The following is a 27873-nucleotide window of genomic DNA, read 5'->3' as shown; positions in this document are numbered from 1 at the left end:
CCTGTATTTACCAGCTTTGCACAAGTCCTTACCTTGTAGCTGCCCTCTTTTAATTACTTTGCACTAGTCCTTACCCTGTAGCTACCATCGCTGCACTAGTCCTTACCCTGTAGTTACCATCGCTGCGCTAGTCCTTACCCTGTATTTACCATCTCTGCACAAGTCTTTACCCTGTAGTTGCCATGGTTGTACTAGTCCTTACCTTGTAGTTTCCACATTTGCACAAGCCTTTACCCTGTATTTACTATCTCGGCGCAAATCCTTACCCTGTAGTTACCATCTTTGCACTAGTATTTACCCTGTCTTTACCAGCTCTGCACAAGTCTTTACCCTGTATTTACCAGCTCTGCATAAGTCCTTACCTTGTAGCTGCCCTCTTTTAATTACTTTGCACTAGTCCTTACCCTGTATTTACCATCTCTGCACAAGTCCTTACTTTGTAGTTCCCATATTTGCATAAGTCCTTACCCTGTAACTTTCATCTTTGCTGCTCGAGCTGCTGGTGTTCTGGGTGGAGAAGAGGTTTGGGAGGCGAAGATGCAGCCCCTGGAGGTAGTAAGTGCTCTGCATCTAGGAAGAAAGAGCGGTGCACACAGTGTGTTGTGAATACAAAGACAGATGGTGTAGCATGCAAACATCAAGGACAAAACTGACTAGTGGTCTAAAAACATGCACAGGGTGCGGGACATCACAGGTCATGCACATGCATCATAGATAGCCTCGTGATAAATGATTCTGAAATGATAGTTTTCAGAGTGAATAACCTGGGAAAAGAAGAAACATGGAAAGGGGCCTTGCTCTATCGACCCCCAGGGAATAAGGGAGACTTTGCCAATACCTTACTAGAAACTATAGCCCCTCACGTATTGACAGCAGACTATTTCCTATTATTGGGTGATTTTAACTACCACGCCGACGACCCGTCAAACACTGACACAGAAAAACTATCTGACTCAAAAGATCACAGGTCCCACCCATCAAGCTGGCCATACGCTTGATCTCCTATTCACAAACTCTCCCAATGTCTCGATAGCCAACCTTAGTCCACTATTGTGGACCAATCACTATCTGGTGAAATTTGCAATAAATAGCTATAAACCAGAAGCGACAAGAAATAAAAATAAAATATCCTGTAGAAATATGAAAAAGATCACCTTAGCCGCCTTCTCTGAGAAATTTGTGGCAGACCAAACTGACCCGAAGGAAAATGTTAATCTCGCAGCTATGCATTTGGAATCCGCTGTCGGAAAAGCACTGGATAAAATCGCCCCTCGGCGAATGGTTCAATGTAGGGAAAAAATCTCTCCCTGGTTCACTGACCAACTAAAAAACTTTAAAACCTCTACGAGAAATGCCGAGAAAACCTGGCGGAAAACAAAAAATCCAAACGATCGTAAAACCTATCAAACCCTGCACACTAAATATATGAGGGAAATAAAAACAGCAAAAAGAACATATTTAGCTGAACAAATAACCAAAGCCGAGAACTCGTCCAAAGAGCTTCACCATATTTTAAAGGAATTCACTTCCTTTAAAAACCCACAATCAACATCAAAAACTGAAGAATGGACGGAAATTTCTCTAAATTCCTGGATGATAAAATCATAAATATATGCAGATCTTTTGAACTGGAAAATGTACCCCGTCAATATCTACAACAGGACCCATATTCTAAAGAGTCTTTATATACCAATGATTCTCCCCCAAGATGGGCTACTTTCGATCTGTTGGACAATAAAACAACTATGCGAGTAGGACGGAAAATCAAATCGGGTTCCCCCAGTGACCAACTAACCTCCAAACTATTTGCCATCCTTGCCCCAGCACTAGTAGACCCTCTTTCTGGTCCCTTAAATAAATCCCTGAAAGAAGCAGAGTTTCCAAAAATTTGGAAGGCAGCAATAGTTAAACCCATATTAAAGAAACCTGGTGCCGATGCAAATGTCTTCCTAAACTACCGCCCTATTTCCTTGTTGCCATACTCAGGGAAAGTGTTGGAAGCATTTGTAAACGAACAACTTGTAAACTACCTGGAGACAAACAACCTACTCGATCCTTCACAGTCAGGTTTCCGCGCTGCCCACAGCACGGAAACAGCACTGATTGAAGTTGTCGACAACATTAGGCTTGCTCTGGATAAACGTAAATCCTCCATTCTTGTCCTTTTAGATTTGCCTGCCGCCTTCGACACCATCTCCCTCCAGCTCTTGGTCAGTAGACTGTGGGAGTGTGGTGTCAGTGGGCAGGTTTTAAAATGGTTCATAAGCTACCTGACTAATCGAACAACCACACTACAGGTAGAAAATACTCTGGCTAGCACCCTGCCCGTCACAAGAGGTGTGCCTCAGGGCTCTATCCTGAGCCCCTCTCTTTTTAATGTTTATATGGCTCCCCTGGCCAACGCGATCAGAGCTTTTGGGTTCGATGTGTTATCCTATGCGAATGATACACAAATACTGGTCACGCTTGGCCCTGACGTAAATGACACTAAAAGGCGCTTAAAAACGTGCATGGTAGAGGTAAAAAAGTGGATGTGCCACAATCATCTCCAGTTGAATGGCACCAAATCTGAAGTCATGTTATTCGGACGAGCGAATGAAAACTTGGACCCAAGACTGGTGGCCTTCGGAATTAGGGGAGTGTCATGTCCCAAAGGAATCAGTCCGTAACTTAGGGTTCCGTATAGACAACAAATTGTCCATGAGAGACCAAGTTAATCATACGGTGGGCACCTGCTTCGGAATTATGCGGAGCCTACGCAAAGTCTTTAAATGGCTACCAACCGAAGCAGGCAGAATTCTGGTCCAGGGTCTCATCGTTAACAGACTTGATTATGGCAATTCCCTGCTTCTCGCCATAAACGAGTGCCATACCAGGAAACTGCAGGTCGTCCAAAACACGGCCGCCCGTCTGATCCTAGGCCTACACAGACGATCCCCCTCTTTGCCATGCCTGAGAACCCTACATTGGCTGCCTGTTAACAAAAGAACTATCTTCAAGACCATGTGCCTGGTTCATAAAAACATGTACGGTCGAGGACCAACATACTGGACCCAGAAATTGACATGGTATCTGCCTGGTCGACAGCTGAGATCTAGTACCAAATCACAACTCACGCCGCTCAGAGTTCAAACGGCCAGGAATGGTGGTCGTGCCTTCTCTTTCAGGGCACCATCCCTATGGAACGAACTTCCCTTTAGCCTACGCACAACAACAGAACACATGACCTTCCGTAAAAAACTGAAAACATGGCTCTTTTGCTAGTTCCATCCCCTGGCTCACTCTCTCACCTCAGGATTGTCCGCATGCGCCATGAGACTCCCTCGGGATGTGATATGCTGCGCAATACAAGTATCCAGACTAGACTAGACCAGGTGTTAAATGTCTCAGGACATGCACAGGAGTGAGATATCTCAGGACATGTGCATCGCTTGCCCGCTCAAGCTGTTGTAGGCTATGCACAGGAGTGAGATATCTCAGGACATGTGCATCGCTTGCCCGCTCAAGCTGTTGTAGGCTATGCATACGGAGTGAGATACCTCAGGACATGTGCATCGCTTGCCTGCTCAGCCGTTGTAGGCTATGCATACGGAGTGAGATATCTCAGGACATGTGCATCGCTTGCCCGCTCAAGCTGTTGTAGGCTATGCATACGGTGTGAGATATCTCAGGACATTGCATCGCTTGCCCGCTCAAGCTGTTGTAGGCTATGAATACGGTGTGAGATATCTCAGGACATGTGCATCGCTTGCCTGCTGAAGCTGTTGTAGGTTATGCATACGGTGTGAGATATCTCAAGACATGTGCATCGCTTGCCTGCTCAAGCTGCTGTAGGCTATGCATACGGAGTGAGATATCTCAGGACATGTGCATCGCTTGCCTGCTCAAGCTGCTGTAGGCTATGCATACGGAGTGCGATATCTCAGGACATGTGCATCGCTTGCCTGCTCAAGCTGTTGTAGGCTACGCATACCGAGTGAGATATCTCAGGACATGTGCATCGCTCTCCTGCTCAAGCTGTTGTAGGCTATGCATACGGAGTGAGATATCTCAGGACATGTGCATCGCTTGCCTGCTCAAGCTGTTGTAGGCTCTGCATACGGTGTGAGATATCTCAGGACATGTGCATCGCTTGCCCGCTCAAGCTGTTGTAGGCTATGCACAGGAGTGAGATATCTCAGGACATGTGCATCGCTTGCCTGCTCAAGCTGTTGTAGGCTATGCACAGGAGTGAGATATCTCAGGACATGTGCATCGCTTGCCTGCTCAAGCTGTTGTAGGCTCTGCATACGGTGTGAGATATCTCAGGACATGTGCATCGCTTGCCCGCTCAAGCTGTTGTAGGCTATGCACAGGAGTGAGATATCTCAGGACATGTGCATCGCTTGCCCGCTCAAGCTGTTGTAGGCTATGCATACGGAGTGAGATACCTCAGGACATGTGCATCGCTTGCCTGCTCAAGCTGTTGTAGGCTCTGCATACGGTGTGAGATATCTCAGGACATGTGCATCGCTTGCCCGCTCAAGCTGTTGTAGGCTATGCATACGGAGTGAGATATCTCAGGACATGTGCATCGCTTGCCTGCTCAAGCTGTTGTAGGCTATGCATACGGAGTGAGATACCTCAGGACATGTGCATCGCTTGCCTGCTCAATTGTTGTAGGCTATGCATACGGAGTGAGATATCTCAGGACATGTGCATTGCTTGCCTGCTCAATTGTTGTAGGCTATGCATACGGAGTGAGATATCTCAGGACATTGCATCGCTTGCCTGCTGAAGCTGTTGTAGGCTATGCATACGGTGTGAGATATCTCAGGACATGTGCATCGCTTGCCTGCTCAAACTGCTGTAGGCTATGCACACGGAGTGAGAGATCTCAGGACATTGCATCGCTTGCCTGCTCAAGCTGTTGTAGGCGATGCATACGGTGTGAGATATCTCAGGACATGTGCATCGCTTGCCTGCTCAAGCTGTTGTAGGCTATGCATACGGAGTGAGATATCTCAGGACATGTGCATCGCTTGCCTGCTCAGCCGTTGTAGGCTATGCATACGGAGTGAGATATCTCAGGACATGTGCATCGCTTGCCCGCTCAAGCTGTTGTAGGCTATGCATACGGTGTGAGATATCTCAGGACATTGCATCGCTTGCCCGCTCAAGCTGTTGTAGGCTATGAATACGGTGTGAGATATCTCAGGACATGTGCATCGCTTGCCTGCTGAAGCTGTTGTAGGTTATGCATACGGTGTGAGATATCTCAAGACATGTGCATCGCTTGCCTGCTCAAGCTGCTGTAGGCTATGCATACGGAGTGAGATATCTCAGGACATGTGCATCGCTTGCCTGCTCAAGCTGCTGTAGGCTATGCATACGGAGTGCGATATCTCAGGACATGTGCATCGCTTGCCTGCTCAAGCTGTTGTAGGCTACGCATACCGAGTGAGATATCTCAGGACATGTGCATCGCTCTCCTGCTCAAGCTGTTGTAGGCTATGCATACGGAGTGAGATATCTCAGGACATGTGCATCGCTTGCCTGCTCAAGCTGTTGTAGGCTCTGCATACGGTGTGAGATATCTCCGGACATGTGCATCGCTTGCCCGCTCAAGCTGTTGTAGGCTATGCACAGGAGTGAGATATCTCAGGACATGTGCATCGCTTGCCTGCTCAAGCTGTTGTAGGCTATGCACAGGAGTGAGATATCTCAGGACATGTGCATCGCTTGCCTGCTCAAGCTGTTGTAGGCTCTGCATACGGTGTGAGATATCTCAGGACATGTGCATCGCTTGCCCGCTCAAGCTGTTGTAGGCTATGCACAGGAGTGAGATATCTCAGGACATGTGCATCGCTTGCCCGCTCAAGCTGTTGTAGGCTATGCATACGGAGTGAGATACCTCAGGACATGTGCATCGCTTGCCTGCTCAAGCTGTTGTAGGCTCTGCATACGGTGTGAGATATCTCAGGACATGTGCATCGCTTGCCCGCTCAAGCTGTTGTAGGCTATGCATACGGAGTGAGATATCTCAGGACATGTGCATCGCTTGCCTGCTCAAGCTGTTGTAGGCTATGCATACGGAGTGAGATACCTCAGGACATGTGCATCGCTTGCCTGCTCAATTGTTGTAGGCTATGCATACGGAGTGAGATATCTCAGGACATGTGCATTGCTTGCCTGCTCAATTGTTGTAGGCTATGCATACGGAGTGAGATATCTCAGGACATTGCATCGCTTGCCTGCTGAAGCTGTTGTAGGCTATGCATACGGTGTGAGATATCTCAGGACATGTGCATCGCTTGCCTGCTCAAACTGCTGTAGGCTATGCACACGGAGTGAGAGATCTCAGGACATTGCATCGCTTGCCTGCTCAAGCTGTTGTAGGCTATGCATACGGTGTGAGATATCTCAGGACATGTGCATCGCTTGCCCGCTCAAGCTGTTGTAGGCTATGCATACGGAGTGAGATATCTCAGGACATGTGCATCGCTTGCCCGCTCAAGCTGTTGTAGGCTATGCATACGGAGTGAGATATCTCATGACATGTGCATCGCTTGCCCGCTCAACTGTTGTAGGCTATGCATACGGAGTGAGATATCTCAGGACATGTGCGTCGCTTGCCTGCTCAAGCTGTTGTAGGCTATGCATACGGTGTGAGATATCTCATGACATGTGCATTGCTTGCCTGCTGAAGCTGTTGTAGGCTATGCATACGGAGTGAGATATCTTATGACATGTGCATCGCTTGCCCGCTCAAGCTGTTGTAGGCTATGCATACGGAGTGAGATATCTCAGGACATGTGCATCGCTTGCCCGCTCAAGCTGTTGTAGGCTATGCATACGGAGTGAGATATCTCAGGACATGTGCATCGCTTGCCCGCTCAAGCTGTTGTAGGCTATGCACACGGAGTGAGATATCTCAGGACATGTGCGTCGCTTGCCTGCTCAAGCTGTTGTAGGCTATGCATACGGAGTGAGATATCTCATGACATGTGCATCGCTTGCCCGCTCAAGCTATTGTAGGCTATGCATACGGTGTGAGATATCTCAGGACATGTGCATCGCTTGCCCGCTCAAGCTGTTGTAGGCTATGCATACGGTGTGAGATATCTAAGGACATGTGCGTCGCTTGCCTGCTCAAGCCGTTGCAGGCTATGCAAACGGTGTGAGATATCTCAGGACATGTGCATCGCTTGCCTGCTCAAACTGCTGTAGGCTATGCACACGGAGTGAGATATCTCAGGACATTGCATCGCTTGCCTGCTGAAGCTGTTGTAGGCTATGCACAGGTGTGAGATATCTCAGGACATGTGCGTCGCTTGCCTGCTCAAGCTGTTGTAGGCTATGCATACGGAGTGAGATATCTCAGGACGTGTGCATCGCTTGCCTGCTCAAGCTGTTGTAGGCTATGCATACGGAGTGAGATATCTCATGACATGTGCATCGGTTGCCTGCTCAAGCTGTTGTAGGCTATGCATACGGAGTGAGATATCTCAGGACATTGCATCGCTTGCCTGCTGAAGCTGTTGTAGGCTATGCATACGGTGTGAGATATCTCAGGATATGTGCATTGCTTGCCTGCTCAAACTGCTGTAGGCTATGCACACGGAGTGAGATATCTAAGGACATGTGCGTCGCTTGCCTGCTCAAGCCGTTGTAGGCTATGCATACGGAGTGAGATATCTCATGACATGTGCATCGCTTGCCCGCTCAAGCTGTTGTAGGCTCTGCATACGGTGTGAGATATCTCAGGACATGTGCATCGCTTGCCTGCTCAAGCTGTTGTAGGCTATGCATACGGAGTGAGATATCTCAGGACATGTGCATCGCTTTCCTGCTCAATTGTTGTAGGCTATGCATACGGAGTGCGATATCTCAGGACATTGCATCGCTTGCCTGCTCAGGCTGTTGTAGGCTATGCATACGGAGTGAGATATCTCAGGACATGTGCGTCGCTTGCCTGCTCAAGCCGTTGTAGGCTATGCATACGGAGTGAGATATCTCATGACATGTGCATCGCTTGCCCGCTCAAGCTGTTGAAGGCTATGCATACGGTGTGAGATATCTCAGGACATGTGCATCGCTTGCCTGAGCAAGCTGTTGTAGGCTATGCATACGGTGTGAGATATCTCAGGACATGTGCATCGCTTGCCCGCTCAAGCTGTTGTAGGCTATGCATACGGAGTGAGATATCTCATGACATGTGCATCGCTTGCCTGCGCAAGCTGTTGTAGGCTATGCATACGGAGTGAGATATCTCAGGACATGTGCATCGCTTGCCTGCTCAAGCTGTTGTAGGCTATACATACGGTGTGAGATATCTCAGGACATGTGCATCGCTTGCCCGCTCAAGCTGTTGTAGGCTATGCATACGGAGTGAGATATCTCATGACATGTGCATCGCTTGCCCGCTCAAGCTGTTGTAGGCTATGCATACGGAGTGAGATATCTCAGGACATGTGCATCGCTTGCCTGCTCAAGCCGTTGTAGGCTATGCATACGGAGTGAGATATCTCAGGACATGTGCATCGCTTGCCCGCTCAAGCTGTTGTAGGCTATGCATACGGAGTGAGATATCTCAGGACATGTGCGTCGCTTGCCTGCTCAAGCTGTTGTAGGCTATGCATACGGAGTGAGATATCTCAGGACATGTGCATCGCTTGCCTGCTCAAGCTGTTGTAGGCTATGCATACGGAGTGAGATATCTCAGGACATGTGCATCGCTTGCCCGCTCAAGCTGTTGTAGGCTATGCATACGGAGTGAGATATCTCAGGACATGTGCATCGCTTGCCTGCTCAAGCCGTTGTAGGCTATGCATACGGAGTGAGATATCTCAGGACATGTGCATCGCTTGCCCGCTCAAGCTGTTGTAGGCTATGCATACGGAGTGAGATATCTCAGGACATGTGCGTCGCTTGCCTGCTCAAGCTGTTGTAGGCTGTGCATACGGAGTGAGATATCTCATGACATGTGCATCGCTTGCCCGCTCAAGCTGTTGTAGGCTATGCATACGGTGTGAGATATCTCAGGACATGTGCATCGCTTGCCTGCGCAAGCTGTTGTAGGCTATGCATACGGTGTGAGATATCTCAGGACATGTGCATCGCTTGCCCGCTCAAGCTGTTGTAGGCTATGTATACGGAGTGAGATATCTCATGACATGTGCATCGCTTGCCTGCGCAAGCTGTTGTAGGCTATGCATACGGAGTGAGATATCTCAGGACATGTGCATCGCTTGCCTGCTCAAGCTGTTGTAGGCTATGCATACGGTGTGAGATATCTCAGGACATGTGCATCGCTTGCCCGCTCAAGCTGTTGTAGGCTATGCATACGGAGTGAGATATCTCATGACATGTGCATCGCTTGCCCGCTCAAGCTGTTGTAGGCTATGCATACGGAGTGAGATATCTCAGGACATGTGCATCGCTTGCCTGCTCAAGCCGTTGTAGGCTATGCATACGGAGTGAGATATCTCAGGACATGTGCATCGCTTGCCCGCTCAAGCTGTTGTAGGCTATGCATACGGAGTGAGATATCTCAGGACATGTGCGTCGCTTGCCTGCTCAAGCTGTTGTAGGCTATGCATACGGAGTGAGATATCTCAGGACATGTGCATCGCTTGCCTGCTCAAGCCGTTGTAGGCTATGCATACGGAGTGAGATATCTCAGGACATGTGCATCGCTTGCCCGCTCAAGCTGTTGTAGGCTATGCATACGGAGTGAGATATCTCAGGACATGTGCATCGCTTGCCTGCTCAAGCCGTTGTAGGCTATGCATACGGAGTGAGATATCTCAGGACATGTGCATCGCTTGCCCGCTCAAGCTGTTGTAGGCTATGCATACGGAGTGAGATATCTCAGGACATGTGCATCGCTTGCCTGCGCAAGCTGTTGTAGGCTATGCATACGGTGTGAGATATCTCAGGACATGTGCATCGCTTGCCCGCTCAAGCTGTTGTAGGCTATGCATACGGAGTGAGATATCTCATGACATGTGCATCGCTTGCCCGCTCAAGCTGTTGTAGGCTATGCATACGGAGTGAGATATCTCAGGACATGTGCATCGCTTGCCTGCTCAAGCTGTTGTAGGCTATGCATACGGAGTGAGATATCTCAGGACATGTGCGTCGCTTGCCTGCTGAAGCTGTTGTAGGCTATGCATACGGAGTGAGATATCTCAGGACATGTGCATCGCTTGCCCGCTCAAGCTGTTGTAGGCTATGCATACGGAGTGAGATATCTCAGGACATGTGCATCACTTGCCCGCTCAAGCTGTTGTAGGCTATGCATACGGTGTGAGATATCTCAGGACATGTGCATCGCTTGCCCGCTCAAGCTGTTGTAGGCTATGCAGACGGTGTGAGATATCTCAGGACGTGCGGATCGCTTGCCTGCTGAAGCTGTTGTAGGCTATGCATACGGTGTGAGATATCTCAGGACGTGCGGATCGCTTGCCTGCTGAAGCTGTTGTAGGCTATACATACGGTGTGAGATAACTCAGGACGTGCGGATCGCTTGCCTGCTGAAGCTGTTGTAGGCTATGCATACGGAGTGAGATATCTCAGGACATGTGCATTGCTTGCCTGCTCAATTGTTGTAGGCTATGCATACGGAGTGAGATATCTCAGGACATGTGCATCGCTTGCCTGCTCAAGCTGTTGTAGGCTATGCATACGGAGTGAGATACCTCAGGACATGTGCATCGCTTGCCTGCTCAATTGTTGTAGGCTATGCATACGGAGTGAGATATCTCATGACATGTGCATCGCTTGCCCGCTCAAGCTGTTGTAGGCTATGCATACGGAGTGAGATATCTCAGGACATGTGCATCGCTTGCCTGCTCAAGCTGTTGTAGGCTATGCATACGGAGTGAGATATCTCAGGACATGTGCGTCGCTTGCCTGCTGAAGCTGTTGTAGGCTATGCATACGGAGTGAGATATCTCAGGACATGTGCATCACTTGCCCGCTCAAGCTGTTGTAGGCTATGCATACGGAGTGAGATATCTCAGGACATGTGCATCGCTTGCCTGCTCAATTGTTGTAGGCTATGCATACGGAGTGAGATATCTCATGACATGTGCATCGCTTGCCCGCTCAAGCTGTTGTAGGCTATGCATACGGAGTGAGATATCTCAGGACATGTGCATCGCTTGCCTGCTCAAGCTGTTGTAGGCTATGCATACGGAGTGAGATATCTCAGGACATGTGCGTCGCTTGCCTGCTGAAGCTGTTGTAGGCTATGCATACGGAGTGAGATATCTCAGGACATGTGCATCGCTTGCCCGCTCAAGCTGTTGTAGGCTATGCATACGGAGTGAGATATCTCAGGACATGTGCATCACTTGCCCGCTCAAGCTGTTGTAGGCTATGCATACGGTGTGAGATATCTCAGGACATGTGCATCGCTTGCCCGCTCAAGCTGTTGTAGGCTATGCAGACGGTGTGAGATATCTCAGGACGTGCGGATCGCTTGCCTGCTGAAGCTGTTGTAGGCTATGCATACGGTGTGAGATATCTCAGGACGTGCGGATCGCTTGCCTGCTGAAGCTGTTGTAGGCTATACATACGGTGTGAGATAACTCAGGACGTGCGGATCGCTTGCCTGCTGAAGCTGTTGTAGGCTATGCATACGGAGTGAGATACCTCAGGACATGTGCATCGCTTGCCTGCTCAATTGTTGTAGGCTATGCATACGGAGTGAGATATCTCATGACATGTGCATTGCTTGCCAGCTCAATTGTTGTAGGCTATGCATACGGAGTGAGATATCTCAGGACATGTGCATCGCTTGCCTGCTCAAGCTGTTGTAGGCTATGCACACGGAGTGAGATACCTCAGGACATGTGCATCGCTTGCCTGCTCAATTGTTGTAGGCTATGCATACGGAGTGAGATATCTCAGGACATGTGCATTGCTCGCCTGCTCAATTGTTGTAGGCTATGCATACGGAGTGAGATATCTCAGGACATGTGCATCGCTTTCCTGCTCAAACTGCTGTAGGCTATGCATACGGTGTGAGATATCTAAGGACATGTGCATTGCTTGCCTGCTCAAGCTGTTGCAGGCTATGCAAACGGTGTGAGATATCTCAGGACATGTGCATCGCTTGCCTGCTCAAACTGCTGTAGGCTATGCACACGGAGTGAGATATCTCAGGACATTGCATCGCTTGCCTGCTGAAGCTGTTGTAGGCTATGCACAGGTGTGAGATATCTCAGGACATGTACGTCGCTTGCCTGCTCAAGCTGTTGTAGGCTATGCATACGGAGTGAGATATCTCAGGACGTGTGCATCGCTTGCCTGCTCAAGCTGTTGTAGGCTATGCATACGGAGTGAGATATCTCATGACATGTGCATCGGTTGCCTGCTCAAGCTGTTGTAGGCTATGCATACGGAGTGAGATATCTCAGGACATTGCATCGCTTGCCTGCTGAAGCTGTTGTAGGCTATGCATACGGTGTGAGATTTCTCAGGACATATGTGTCGCATGCCTGCTCAAGCTGTTGTAGGCTATGCATACGGTGTGAGATACCTCAGGACATGTGCGTCGCTTGCCTGCTCAAGCTGTTGTAGGCTATGCATACGGAGTGAGATATCTCAGGACATTGCATCGCTTGCCTGCACAAGCTGTTGCAGGCTATGCATACGGTGTGAGATATCTAAGGACATGTGCATCGCTTGCCTGCTCCAGCTTCTGTAGGCTATGCATACGGTGTGAGATAACTCAGGACGTGTGGATCGCTTGCCTGCTCAAGCTGTTGTAGGCTATGCATACGGAGTGAGGTATATCTCAGGACATGTGCATCGCTTGCCTGCACAAGCTGCTGTAGGCTATGCACACGGAGTGAGATATCTCAGGGCGTGTGCATCGCTTGCCTGCTCAAGCTGTTGTAGGCATTGCACAGGTGTGAGATATCTCAGGACATGTGTCGCTTGCCTGCTCAAGCTGTTGTAGGCTATGCATACGGAGTGAGATATCTCAGGATATTGCATCGCTTGCCTGCTGAAGCTGTTGTAGGCTATGCATACGGTGTGAGATATCTAAGGACATGTGCATCGCTTGCCTACTCAGGCTGTTGTAGGCTATGCATACGGAGGGAGATATCTCAGGACTTGTGCATCGCTTGCCTGCTCAGGCTGTTGTAGGCTATGCATACGGTGTGAGATATCTCAGGACATGTGCATCGCTTGCCTGCTCAAGCTGTTGTAGGCTATGCATACGGAGGGAGATATCTCATGACATGTGCATCGCTTGCCTGCTCAAGCTGTTGTAGGCAATGCATACGGAGTGAGATATCTCAGGACATGTGCATCGCTTGCCTGCTCAATTGTTGTAGGCTATGCATACGGAGTGAGATATCTCATGACATGTGCATCGCTTGCCCGCTCAAGCTGTTGTAGGCTATGCATACGGAGTGAGATATCTCAGGACATGTGCATCGCTTGCCTGCTCAAGCTGTTGTAGGCTATGCATACGGAGTGAGATATCTCAGGACATGTGCGTCGCTTGCCTGCTGAAGCTGTTGTAGGCTATGCATACGGAGTGAGATATCTCAGGACATGTGCATCGCTTGCCCGCTCAAGCTGTTGTAGGCTATGCATACGGAGTGAGATATCTCAGGACATGTGCATCACTTGCCCGCTCAAGCTGTTGTAGGCTATGCATACGGTGTGAGATATCTCAGGACATGTGCATCGCTTGCCCGCTCAAGCTGTTGTAGGCTATGCAGACGGTGTGAGATATCTCAGGACGTGCGGATCGCTTGCCTGCTGAAGCTGTTGTAGGCTATGCATACGGTGTGAGATATCTCAGGACGTGCGGATCGCTTGCCTGCTGAAGCTGTTGTAGGCTATACATACGGTGTGAGATAACTCAGGACGTGCGGATCGCTTGCCTGCTGAAGCTGTTGTAGGCTATGCATACGGAGTGAGATACCTCAGGACATGTGCATCGCTTGCCTGCTCAATTGTTGTAGGCTATGCATACGGAGTGAGATATCTCATGACATGTGCATTGCTTGCCAGCTCAATTGTTGTAGGCTATGCATACGGAGTGAGATATCTCAGGACATGTGCATCGCTTGCCTGCTCAAGCTGTTGTAGGCTATGCACACGGAGTGAGATACCTCAGGACATGTGCATCGCTTGCCTGCTCAATTGTTGTAGGCTATGCATACGGAGTGAGATATCTCAGGACATGTGCATTGCTCGCCTGCTCAATTGTTGTAGGCTATGCATACGGAGTGAGATATCTCAGGACATGTGCATCGCTTTCCTGCTCAAACTGCTGTAGGCTATGCATACGGTGTGAGATATCTAAGGACATGTGCATTGCTTGCCTGCTCAAGCTGTTGCAGGCTATGCAAACGGTGTGAGATATCTCAGGACATGTGCATCGCTTGCCTGCTCAAACTGCTGTAGGCTATGCACACGGAGTGAGATATCTCAGGACATTGCATCGCTTGCCTGCTGAAGCTGTTGTAGGCTATGCACAGGTGTGAGATATCTCAGGACATGTACGTCGCTTGCCTGCTCAAGCTGTTGTAGGCTATGCATACGGAGTGAGATATCTCAGGACGTGTGCATCGCTTGCCTGCTCAAGCTGTTGTAGGCTATGCATACGGAGTGAGATATCTCATGACATGTGCATCGGTTGCCTGCTCAAGCTGTTGTAGGCTATGCATACGGAGTGAGATATCTCAGGACATTGCATCGCTTGCCTGCTGAAGCTGTTGTAGGCTATGCATACGGTGTGAGATTTCTCAGGACATATGTGTCGCATGCCTGCTCAAGCTGTTGTAGGCTATGCATACGGTGTGAGATACCTCAGGACATGTGCGTCGCTTGCCTGCTCAAGCTGTTGTAGGCTATGCATACGGAGTGAGATATCTCAGGACATTGCATCGCTTGCCTGCACAAGCTGTTGCAGGCTATGCATACGGTGTGAGATATCTAAGGACATGTGCATCGCTTGCCTGCTCCAGCTTCTGTAGGCTATGCATACGGTGTGAGATAACTCAGGACGTGTGGATCGCTTGCCTGCTCAAGCTGTTGTAGGCTATGCATACGGAGTGAGGTATATCTCAGGACATGTGCATCGCTTGCCTGCACAAGCTGCTGTAGGCTATGCACACGGAGTGAGATATCTCAGGGCGTGTGCATCGCTTGCCTGCTCAAGCTGTTGTAGGCATTGCACAGGTGTGAGATATCTCAGGACATGTGTCGCTTGCCTGCTCAAGCTGTTGTAGGCTATGCATACGGAGTGAGATATCTCAGGATATTGCATCGCTTGCCTGCTGAAGCTGTTGTAGGCTATGCATACGGTGTGAGATATCTAAGGACATGTGCATCGCTTGCCTACTCAGGCTGTTGTAGGCTATGCATACGGAGGGAGATATCTCAGGACTTGTGCATCGCTTGCCTGCTCAGGCTGTTGTAGGCTATGCATACGGTGTGAGATATCTCAGGACATGTGCATCGCTTGCCTGCTCAAGCTGTTGTAGGCTATGCATACGGAGGGAGATATCTCATGACATGTGCATCGCTTGCCTGCTCAAGCTGTTGTAGGCAATGCATACGGTGTGAGATATTTGAGGACATGTGCATCGCTTGCCTGCTCAAGCTGCTGTAGGCTATGCATACGGAGTGAGATACCTCAGGACATGTGGATCGCTTGCCTGATCAAGCTGTTGTAGGCTATGCATACGGAGGGAGATATCTCATGACATGTGCATCGCTTGCCTGCTCAAGCTGTTGTAGGCAATGCATACGGTGTGAGATATTTGAGGACATGTGCATCGCTTGCCTGCTCAAGCTGCTGTAGGCTATGCATACGGAGTGAGATACCTCAGGACATGTGGATCGCTTGCCTGATCAAGCTGTTGTAGGCTATGCATACGGAGTGAGATATCTCAGGACATTGCATCGCTTGCCTGCTGAAGCTGTTGTAGGCTATGCATACGGAGTGAGATATCTCAGGACATGTGCATCGCTTGCCTGCTGAAGCTGCTGTAGGCTATGCATACGGAGTGAGATATCTCAGGGCATTGGATCGCTTGCCTGCTGAAGCTGTTATAGGCTATGCATACGGTGTGAGATATCTCAGGACATGTGCATCGCTTGCCTGCTCAAGCTGTTGTAGGCTATGCATACGGAGTGAGATATCTCAGGACATGTGCATCGCTTGCCTGCTCAAGCTGTTGTAGGCTATGCATACGGAGTGAGATATCTCAGGACATTGCATCGCTTGCCTGCTGAAGCTGTTGTAGGCTATGCATACGGTGTGAGATATCTAAGGACATGTGCATCGCTTGCCTGCTCAAGCTGCTGTAGGCTTTGCATACGGTGTGAGATAACTCAGGAGGTGTGGATCGCTTGCCTGCTCAAGCTGTTGTAGGCTATGCATACAGTGTGAGATATCTCAAGACATGTGCATCGCTTGCCTGCTCAAGCTGTTGTAGGCTATGCATACGGAGTGAGATATCTCAGGACATGTTCATCGCTTGCCTGCTCAGGCTGTTGTAGGCTATGCATACGGAGTAAGATATCTAAGGACATGTGCATCGCTTGCCTGCTGAAGCTGTTGTAGGCGATGCATACGGTGTGAGATATCTCAAGACATGTGCATCGCTTGCCTGCTCAAGCTGTTGTAGGCTATGCATACGGAGTGAGATATCTCAGGACATGTACATCGCTTGCCTGCTCAGACTGTTGTAGGCTATGCATACGGTGTGAGATATCGGCTGCTCAAGCCGTTGTAGGCTATGGATACGGAGGGAGATATCTCATGACATGTGCATCGCTTGCCTGCTCAAGCTGTTGTAGGCAATGCATACGGTGTGAGATATCTGAGGACATGTGCATCGCTTGCCTGCTCCAGCTGCTGTAGGCTATGCATACGGAGTGAGATATCTCAGGACATTACATCACGTTCCTGCTCAAGCTGTTGTAGGCTACGCATACGGAGTGAGATACCTCAGGACATGTGGATCGCTTGTCTGCTCAGGCTGTTGTAGGCTATGCATACGGTGTGAGATATCTAAGGACATGTGAATCGCTTGCCTGCTCAAGCTGTTGTAGGCTATGCATATGGAGTGAGATATCTCAGGACATTGCATCGCGTTCCTGCTGAAGCTGTTGTAGGCTATGGATACGGAGAGAGATATCTCAGGACATTGCATCGCGTTCCTGCTCAAGCTGTTGTAGGCTATGCATACGGAGTGAGATACCTCAGGACATGTGCACCGCTTGCCTGCTCAAGCTGTTGTAGGCTATGCATACGGAGTGAGATATCTCAGGACATTGCATCGCGTTCCTGCTGAAGCTGTTGTAGGCTATGCATACGGAGTGAGATATCTCAGGACATTGCATCGCTTGCCTGCTCAGGCTGTTGTAGGCAATGCATACGGAGTGAGATACCTCAGGACATGTGCACCGCTTGCCTGCTCAAGCTGTTGTAGGCTATGCATACGGAGTGAGATATCTCAGGACATTGCATCGCTTGCCTGCTGAAGCTGTTGTAGGCTATGCATACGGTGTGAGATTTCTCAGGACATATGCGTTGCATGCCTGCTCAAGCTGTTGTAGGCTATGCATACGGTGTGAGATACCTCAGGACATGTGCGTCGCTTGCCTGCTCAAGCTGTTGTAGGCTATGCATACGGAGTGAGATATCTCAGGACATTGCATCGTTTGCCTGCTGAAGCTGTTGCAGGCTATGCATACGGTGTGAGATATCTAAGGACATGTGCATCGCTTGCCTGCTCCAGCTTCTGTAGGCTATGCATACGGTGTGAGATAACTCAGGACGTGTGGATCGCTTGCCTGCTCAAGCTGTTGTAGGCTATGCATACGGAGTGAGATATATCTCAGGACATGTGCATCACTTGCCTGCACAAGCTGCTGTAGGCTATGCACACGGAGTGAGATATCTCAGGGCGTGTGCATCGCTTGCCTGCTCAAGCTGTTGTAGGCATTGCACAGGTGTGAGATATCTCAGGACATGTGAGTCGCTTGCCTGCTCAAGCTGTTGTAGGCTATGCATACGGAGTGAGATATCTCAGGATATTGCATCGCTTGCCTGCTGAAGCTGTTGTAGGCTATGCATACGGTGTGAGATATCTAAGGACATGTGCATCGCTTGCCTGCTCAGGGTGTTGTAGGCTATGCATACGGTGTTTGATATCTCAGGACATGTACATCGCTTGCCTGCTCAGGCTGTTGTAGGCTATGCATACGGTGTGAGATATCTCAGGACTTGTGCATCGCTTGCCTGCTCAAGCCGTTGTAGGCTATGCATACGGAGGGAGATATCTCATGACATGTGCATCGCTTGCCTGCTCAAGCTGTTGTAGGCAATGCATACGGTGTGAGATATTTGAGGACATGTGCATCGCTTGCCTGCTCAAGCTGCTGTAGGCTATGCATACGGAGTGAGATACCTCGGGACATGTGGATCGCTTGCCTGATCAAGCTGTTGTAGGCTATGCATACGGTGTGAGATATCTCAGGACATGTGCATCGGTTGCCTGCTCAACTGTTGTAGGCTATGCATACGGAGTGAGATATCTCAGGACATTGCATCGCTTGCCTGATGAAGCTGTTGTAGGCTATGCATACGGAGTGAGATATCTCAGGACAGGTGCATCGCTGGCCTGCTGAAGCTGCTGTAGGCTATGCATACGGAGTGAGATATCTCATGACATGTGCATCGCTTGCCCGCTCAAGCTGTTGTAGGCTATGCATACGGAGTGAGATATCTCAGGACATGTGCATCGCTTGCCCGCTCAAGCTGTTGTAGGCTATGCATACGGAGTGAGATATCTCAGGACATGTGCGTCGCTTGCCTGCTCAAGCTGTTGTAGGCTATGCATACGGAGTGAGATATCTCATGACATGTGCATCGCTTGCCCGCTCAAGCTGTTGTAGGCTATGCATACGGTGTGAGATATCTCAGGACATGTGCATCGCTTGCCCGCTCAAGCTGTTGTAGGCTATGCATACGGTGTAAGATATCTAAGGACATGTGCGTCGCTTGCCTGCTCAAGCCGTTGTAGGCTATGCATACGGAGTGAGATATCTCATGACATGTGCATCGCTTGCCCGCTCAAGCTGTTGTAGGCTCTGCATACAGTGTGAGATATCTCAGGACATGTGCATCGCTTGCCTGCTCAATCTGTTGTAGGCTATGCATACGGAGTGAGATATCTCATGACATGTGCATCGCTTGCCCGCTCAAGCTGTTGTAGGCTATGCATACGGTGTGAGATATCTCAGGACATGTGCATCGCTTGCCTGCTCTAACTGTTGTAGGCTATGCATACGGATTGAGATATCTCAGGACATGTGCGTCGCTTGCCTGCTCAAGCCGTTGTAGGCTATGCATACGGAGTGAGATATCTCATGACATGTGCATCGCTTGCCCGCTCAAGCTGTTGTAGGCTATGCATACGGTGTGAGATATCTCAGGACATGTGCATCGCTTGCCTGCGCAAGCTGTTTTAGGCTATGCATACGGTGTGAGATATCTCAGGACATGTGCATCGCTTGCCCGCTCAAGCTGTTGTAGGCTATGCATACGGAGTGAGATATCTCATGACATGTGCATCGCTTGCCTGCGCAAGCTGTTGTAGGCTATGCATACGGAGTGAGATATCTCAGGACATGTGCATCGCTTGCCTGCTCAAGCTGTTGTAGGCTATACATACGGTGTGAGATATCTCAGGACATGTGCATCGCTTGCCCGCTCAAGCTGTTGTAGGCTATGCATACGGAGTGAGATATCTCATGACATGTGCATCGCTTGCCCGCTCAAGCTGTTGTAGGCTATGCATACGGAGTGAGATATCTCAGGACATGTGCATCGCTTGCCTGCTCAAGCCGTTGTAGGCTATGCATACGGAGTGAGATATCTCAGGACATGTGCATCGCTTGCCCGCTCAAGCTGTTGTAGGCTATGCTTACGGAGTGAGATATCTCAGGACATGTGCATCGCTTGCCTGCTCAAGCCGTTGTAGGCTATGCATACGGTGTGAGATATCTCAGGACATGTGCATCGCTTGCCTGCTCTAACTGTTGTAGGCTATGCATACGGAGTGAGATATCTCAGGACATGTGCGTCGCTTGCCTGCTCAAGCCGTTGTAGGCTATGCATACGGAGTGAGATATCTCATGACATGTGCATCGCTTGCCCGCTCAAGCTGTTGTAGGCTATGCATACGGTGTGAGATATCTCAGGACATGTGCATCGCTTGCCTGCGCAAGCTGTTTTAGGCTATGCATACGGTGTGAGATATCTCAGGACATGTGCATCGCTTGCCCGCTCAAGCTGTTGTAGGCTATGCATACGGAGTGAGATATCTCATGACATGTGCATCGCTTGCCTGCGCAAGCTGTTGTAGGCTATGCATACGGAGTGAGATATCTCAGGACATGTGCATCGCTTGCCTGCTCAAGCTGTTGTAGGCTATACATACGGTGTGAGATATCTCAGGACATGTGCATCGCTTGCCCGCTCAAGCTGTTGTAGGCTATGCATACGGAGTGAGATATCTCATGACATGTGCATCGCTTGCCCGCTCAAGCTGTTGTAGGCTATGCATACGGAGTGAGATATCTCAGGACATGTGCATCGCTTGCCTGCTCAGCCGTTGTAGGCTATGCATACGGAGTGAGATATCTCAGGACATGTGCATCGCTTGCCCGCTCAAGCTGTTGTAGGCTATGCATACGGAGTGAGATATCTCAGGACATGTGCGTCGCTTGCCTGCTCAAGCTGTTGTAGGCTATGCATACGGAGTGAGATATCTCAGGACATGTGCATCGCTTGCCCGCTCAAGCTGTTGTAGGCTATGCATACGGAGTGAGATATCTCAGGACATGTGCATCGCTTGCCTGCTCAAGCTGTTGTAGGCTATGCATACGGAGTGAGATATCTCAGGACATGTGCGTCGCTTGCCTGCTGAAGCTGTTGTAGGCTATGCATACGGAGTGAGATATCTCAGGACATGTGCATCGCTTGCCCGCTCAAGCTGTTGTAGGCTATGCATACGGAGTGAGATATCTCAGGACATGTGCATCACTTGCCCGCTCAAGCTGTTGTAGGCTATGCATACGGTGTGAGATATCTCAGGACATGTGCATCGCTTGCCCGCTCAAGCTGTTGTAGGCTATGCAGACGGTGTGAGATATCTCAGGACGTGCGGATCGCTTGCCTGCTGAAGCTGTTGTAGGCTATGCATACGGTGTGAGATATCTCAGGACGTGCGGATCGCTTGCCTGCTGAAGCTGTTGTAGGCTATACATACGGTGTGAGATAACTCAGGACGTGCGGATCGCTTGCCTGCTGAAGCTGTTGTAGGCTATGCATACGGAGTGAGATACCTCAGGACATGTGCATCGCTTGCCTGCTCAATTGTTGTAGGCTATGCATACGGAGTGAGATATCTCATGACATGTGCATTGCTTGCCAGCTCAATTGTTGTAGGCTATGCATACGGAGTGAGATATCTCAGGACATGTGCATCGCTTGCCTGCTCAAGCTGTTGTAGGCTATGCACACGGAGTGAGATACCTCAGGACATGTGCATCGCTTGCCTGCTCAATTGTTGTAGGCTATGCATACGGAGTGAGATATCTCAGGACATGTGCATTGCTCGCCTGCTCAATTGTTGTAGGCTATGCATACGGAGTGAGATATCTCAGGACATGTGCATCGCTTTCCTGCTCAAACTGCTGTAGGCTATGCATACGGTGTGAGATATCTAAGGACATGTGCATTGCTTGCCTGCTCAAGCTGTTGCAGGCTATGCAAACGGTGTGAGATATCTCAGGACATGTGCATCGCTTGCCTGCTCAAACTGCTGTAGGCTATGCACACGGAGTGAGATATCTCAGGACATTGCATCGCTTGCCTGCTGAAGCTGTTGTAGGCTATGCACAGGTGTGAGATATCTCAGGACATGTACGTCGCTTGCCTGCTCAAGCTGTTGTAGGCTATGCATACGGAGTGAGATATCTCAGGACGTGTGCATCGCTTGCCTGCTCAAGCTGTTGTAGGCTATGCATACGGAGTGAGATATCTCATGACATGTGCATCGGTTGCCTGCTCAAGCTGTTGTAGGCTATGCATACGGAGTGAGATATCTCAGGACATTGCATCGCTTGCCTGCTGAAGCTGTTGTAGGCTATGCATACGGTGTGAGATTTCTCAGGACATATGTGTCGCATGCCTGCTCAAGCTGTTGTAGGCTATGCATACGGTGTGAGATACCTCAGGACATGTGCGTCGCTTGCCTGCTCAAGCTGTTGTAGGCTATGCATACGGAGTGAGATATCTCAGGACATTGCATCGCTTGCCTGCACAAGCTGTTGCAGGCTATGCATACGGTGTGAGATATCTAAGGACATGTGCATCGCTTGCCTGCTCCAGCTTCTGTAGGCTATGCATACGGTGTGAGATAACTCAGGACGTGTGGATCGCTTGCCTGCTCAAGCTGTTGTAGGCTATGCATACGGAGTGAGGTATATCTCAGGACATGTGCATCGCTTGCCTGCACAAGCTGCTGTAGGCTATGCACACGGAGTGAGATATCTCAGGGCGTGTGCATCGCTTGCCTGCTCAAGCTGTTGTAGGCATTGCACAGGTGTGAGATATCTCAGGACATGTGTCGCTTGCCTGCTCAAGCTGTTGTAGGCTATGCATACGGAGTGAGATATCTCAGGATATTGCATCGCTTGCCTGCTGAAGCTGTTGTAGGCTATGCATACGGTGTGAGATATCTAAGGACATGTGCATCGCTTGCCTACTCAGGCTGTTGTAGGCTATGCATACGGAGGGAGATATCTCAGGACTTGTGCATCGCTTGCCTGCTCAGGCTGTTGTAGGCTATGCATACGGTGTGAGATATCTCAGGACATGTGCATCGCTTGCCTGCTCAAGCTGTTGTAGGCTATGCATACGGAGGGAGATATCTCATGACATGTGCATCGCTTGCCTGCTCAAGCTGTTGTAGGCAATGCATACGGAGTGAGATATCTCAGGACATGTGCATCGCTTGCCTGCTCAATTGTTGTAGGCTATGCATACGGAGTGAGATATCTCATGACATGTGCATCGCTTGCCCGCTCAAGCTGTTGTAGGCTATGCATACGGAGTGAGATATCTCAGGACATGTGCATCGCTTGCCTGCTCAAGCTGTTGTAGGCTATGCATACGGAGTGAGATATCTCAGGACATGTGCGTCGCTTGCCTGCTGAAGCTGTTGTAGGCTATGCATACGGAGTGAGATATCTCAGGACATGTGCATCGCTTGCCCGCTCAAGCTGTTGTAGGCTATGCATACGGAGTGAGATATCTCAGGACATGTGCATCACTTGCCCGCTCAAGCTGTTGTAGGCTATGCATACGGTGTGAGATATCTCAGGACATGTGCATCGCTTGCCCGCTCAAGCTGTTGTAGGCTATGCAGACGGTGTGAGATATCTCAGGACGTGCGGATCGCTTGCCTGCTGAAGCTGTTGTAGGCTATGCATACGGTGTGAGATATCTCAGGACGTGCGGATCGCTTGCCTGCTGAAGCTGTTGTAGGCTATACATACGGTGTGAGATAACTCAGGACGTGCGGATCGCTTGCCTGCTGAAGCTGTTGTAGGCTATGCATACGGAGTGAGATACCTCAGGACATGTGCATCGCTTGCCTGCTCAATTGTTGTAGGCTATGCATACGGAGTGAGATATCTCATGACATGTGCATTGCTTGCCAGCTCAATTGTTGTAGGCTATGCATACGGAGTGAGATATCTCAGGACATGTGCATCGCTTGCCTGCTCAAGCTGTTGTAGGCTATGCACACGGAGTGAGATACCTCAGGACATGTGCATCGCTTGCCTGCTCAATTGTTGTAGGCTATGCATACGGAGTGAGATATCTCAGGACATGTGCATTGCTCGCCTGCTCAATTGTTGTAGGCTATGCATACGGAGTGAGATATCTCAGGACATGTGCATCGCTTTCCTGCTCAAACTGCTGTAGGCTATGCATACGGTGTGAGATATCTAAGGACATGTGCATTGCTTGCCTGCTCAAGCTGTTGCAGGCTATGCAAACGGTGTGAGATATCTCAGGACATGTGCATCGCTTGCCTGCTCAAACTGCTGTAGGCTATGCACACGGAGTGAGATATCTCAGGACATTGCATCGCTTGCCTGCTGAAGCTGTTGTAGGCTATGCACAGGTGTGAGATATCTCAGGACATGTACGTCGCTTGCCTGCTCAAGCTGTTGTAGGCTATGCATACGGAGTGAGATATCTCAGGACGTGTGCATCGCTTGCCTGCTCAAGCTGTTGTAGGCTATGCATACGGAGTGAGATATCTCATGACATGTGCATCGGTTGCCTGCTCAAGCTGTTGTAGGCTATGCATACGGAGTGAGATATCTCAGGACATTGCATCGCTTGCCTGCTGAAGCTGTTGTAGGCTATGCATACGGTGTGAGATTTCTCAGGACATATGTGTCGCATGCCTGCTCAAGCTGTTGTAGGCTATGCATACGGTGTGAGATACCTCAGGACATGTGCGTCGCTTGCCTGCTCAAGCTGTTGTAGGCTATGCATACGGAGTGAGATATCTCAGGACATTGCATCGCTTGCCTGCACAAGCTGTTGCAGGCTATGCATACGGTGTGAGATATCTAAGGACATGTGCATCGCTTGCCTGCTCCAGCTTCTGTAGGCTATGCATACGGTGTGAGATAACTCAGGACGTGTGGATCGCTTGCCTGCTCAAGCTGTTGTAGGCTATGCATACGGAGTGAGGTATATCTCAGGACATGTGCATCGCTTGCCTGCACAAGCTGCTGTAGGCTATGCACACGGAGTGAGATATCTCAGGGCGTGTGCATCGCTTGCCTGCTCAAGCTGTTGTAGGCATTGCACAGGTGTGAGATATCTCAGGACATGTGTCGCTTGCCTGCTCAAGCTGTTGTAGGCTATGCATACGGAGTGAGATATCTCAGGATATTGCATCGCTTGCCTGCTGAAGCTGTTGTAGGCTATGCATACGGTGTGAGATATCTAAGGACATGTGCATCGCTTGCCTACTCAGGCTGTTGTAGGCTATGCATACGGAGGGAGATATCTCAGGACTTGTGCATCGCTTGCCTGCTCAGGCTGTTGTAGGCTATGCATACGGTGTGAGATATCTCAGGACATGTGCATCGCTTGCCTGCTCAAGCTGTTGTAGGCTATGCATACGGAGGGAGATATCTCATGACATGTGCATCGCTTGCCTGCTCAAGCTGTTGTGGGCAATGCATACGGTGTGAGATATTTGAGGACATGTGCATCGCTTGCCTGCTCAAGCTGCTGTAGGCTATGCATACGGAGTGAGATACCTCAGGACATGTGGATCGCTTGCCTGATCAAGCTGTTGTAGGCTATGCATACGGAGGGAGATATCTCATGACATGTGCATCGCTTGCCTGCTCAAGCTGTTGTAGGCAATGCATACGGTGTGAGATATTTGAGGACATGTGCATCGCTTGCCTGCTCAAGCTGCTGTAGGCTATGCATACGGAGTGAGATACCTCAGGACATGTGGATCGCTTGCCTGATCAAGCTGTTGTAGGCTATGCATACGGAGTGAGATATCTCAGGACATTGCATCGCTTGCCTGCTGAAGCTGTTGTAGGCTATGCATACGGAGTGAGATATCTCAGGACATGTGCATCGCTTGCCTGCTGAAGCTGCTGTAGGCTATGCATACGGAGTGAGATATCTCAGGGCATTGGATCGCTTGCCTGCTGAAGCTGTTATAGGCTATGCATACGGTGTGAGATATCTCAGGACATGTGCATCGCTTGCCTGCTCAAGCTGTTGTAGGCTATGCATACGGAGTGAGATATCTCAGGACATGTGCATCGCTTGCCTGCTCAAGCTGTTGTAGGCTATGCATACGGAGTGAGATATCTCAGGACATTGCATCGCTTGCCTGCTGAAGCTGTTGTAGGCTATGCATACGGTGTGAGATATCTAAGGACATGTGCATCGCTTGCCTGCTCAAGCTGCTGTAGGCTTTGCATACGGTGTGAGATAACTCAGGAGGTGTGGATCGCTTGCCTGCTCAAGCTGTTGTAGGCTATGCATACGGTGTGAGATATCTCAAGACATGTGCATCGCTTGCCTGCTCAAGCTGTTGTAGGCTATGCATACGGAGTGAGATATCTCAGGACATGTTCATCGCTTGCCTGCTCAGGCTGTTGTAGGCTATGCATACGGAGTAAGATATCTAAGGACATGTGCATCGCTTGCCTGCTGAAGCTGTTGTAGGCGATGCATACGGTGTGAGATATCTCAAGACATGTGCATCGCTTGCCTGCTCAAGCTGTTGTAGGCTATGCATACGGAGTGAGATATCTCAGGACATGTACATCGCTTGCCTGCTCAGACTGTTGTAGGCTATGCATACGGTGTGAGATATCGGCTGCTCAAGCCGTTGTAGGCTATGGATACGGAGGGAGATATCTCATGACATGTGCATCGCTTGCCTGCTCAAGCTGTTGTAGGCAATGCATACGGTGTGAGATATCTGAGGACATGTGCATCGCTTGCCTGCTCCAGCTGCTGTAGGCTATGCATACGGAGTGAGATATCTCAGGACATTACATCACGTTCCTGCTCAAGCTGTTGTAGGCTACGCATACGGAGTGAGATACCTCAGGACATGTGGATCGCTTGTCTGCTCAGGCTGTTGTAGGCTATGCATACGGTGTGAGATATCTAAGGACATGTGAATCGCTTGCCTGCTCAAGCTGTTGTAGGCTATGCATATGGAGTGAGATATCTCAGGACATTGCATCGCGTTCCTGCTGAAGCTGTTGTAGGCTATGGATACGGAGAGAGATATCTCAGGACATTGCATCGCGTTCCTGCTCAAGCTGTTGTAGGCTATGCATACGGAGTGAGATACCTCAGGACATGTGCACCGCTTGCCTGCTCAAGCTGTTGTAGGCTATGCATACGGAGTGAGATATCTCAGGACATTGCATCGCGTTCCTGCTGAAGCTGTTGTAGGCTATGCATACGGAGTGAGATATCTCAGGACATTGCATCGCTTGCCTGCTCAGGCTGTTGTAGGCAATGCATACGGAGTGAGATACCTCAGGACATGTGCACCGCTTGCCTGCTCAAGCTGTTGTAGGCTATGCATACGGAGTGAGATATCTCAGGACATTGCATCGCTTGCCTGCTGAAGCTGTTGTAGGCTATGCATACGGTGTGAGATTTCTCAGGACATATGCGTTGCATGCCTGCTCAAGCTGTTGTAGGCTATGCATACGGTGTGAGATACCTCAGGACATGTGCGTCGCTTGCCTGCTCAAGCTGTTGTAGGCTATGCATACGGAGTGAGATATCTCAGGACATTGCATCGTTTGCCTGCTGAAGCTGTTGCAGGCTATGCATACGGTGTGAGATATCTAAGGACATGTGCATCGCTTGCCTGCTCCAGCTTCTGTAGGCTATGCATACGGTGTGAGATAACTCAGGACGTGTGGATCGCTTGCCTGCTCAAGCTGTTGTAGGCTATGCATACGGAGTGAGATATATCTCAGGACATGTGCATCACTTGCCTGCACAAGCTGCTGTAGGCTATGCACACGGAGTGAGATATCTCAGGGCGTGTGCATCGCTTGCCTGCTCAAGCTGTTGTAGGCATTGCACAGGTGTGAGATATCTCAGGACATGTGAGTCGCTTGCCTGCTCAAGCTGTTGTAGGCTATGCATACGGAGTGAGATATCTCAGGATATTGCATCGCTTGCCTGCTGAAGCTGTTGTAGGCTATGCATACGGTGTGAGATATCTAAGGACATGTGCATCG

The 27873-nt window shown here is 49.8% G+C and overlaps 1 protein-coding gene across 1 annotated transcript in view; it reads right to left on the bottom strand.

The window, feature by feature from the left end:
* SLC15A3 (solute carrier family 15 member 3) overlaps positions 1-27873 on the bottom strand; it is a 262081-nt gene that overhangs the window by 45865 nt on the left and 188343 nt on the right. Inside the window, exon 4 of the mRNA XM_078676489.1 lies at positions 469-570. Within this exon, the coding sequence (XP_078532615.1) occupies positions 469-570 (102 nt within the window). The remainder of the gene's footprint in view (positions 1-468; positions 571-27873) is intronic.

This window comes from Lissotriton helveticus, chromosome 1_1 (genome assembly GCF_964261635.1).
Source record: "Lissotriton helveticus chromosome 1_1, aLisHel1.1, whole genome shotgun sequence".
Lineage (NCBI taxonomy): Eukaryota > Metazoa > Chordata > Amphibia > Caudata > Salamandridae > Lissotriton > Lissotriton helveticus.
This window is presented reverse-complemented; position numbering and strand designations above follow the sequence as displayed.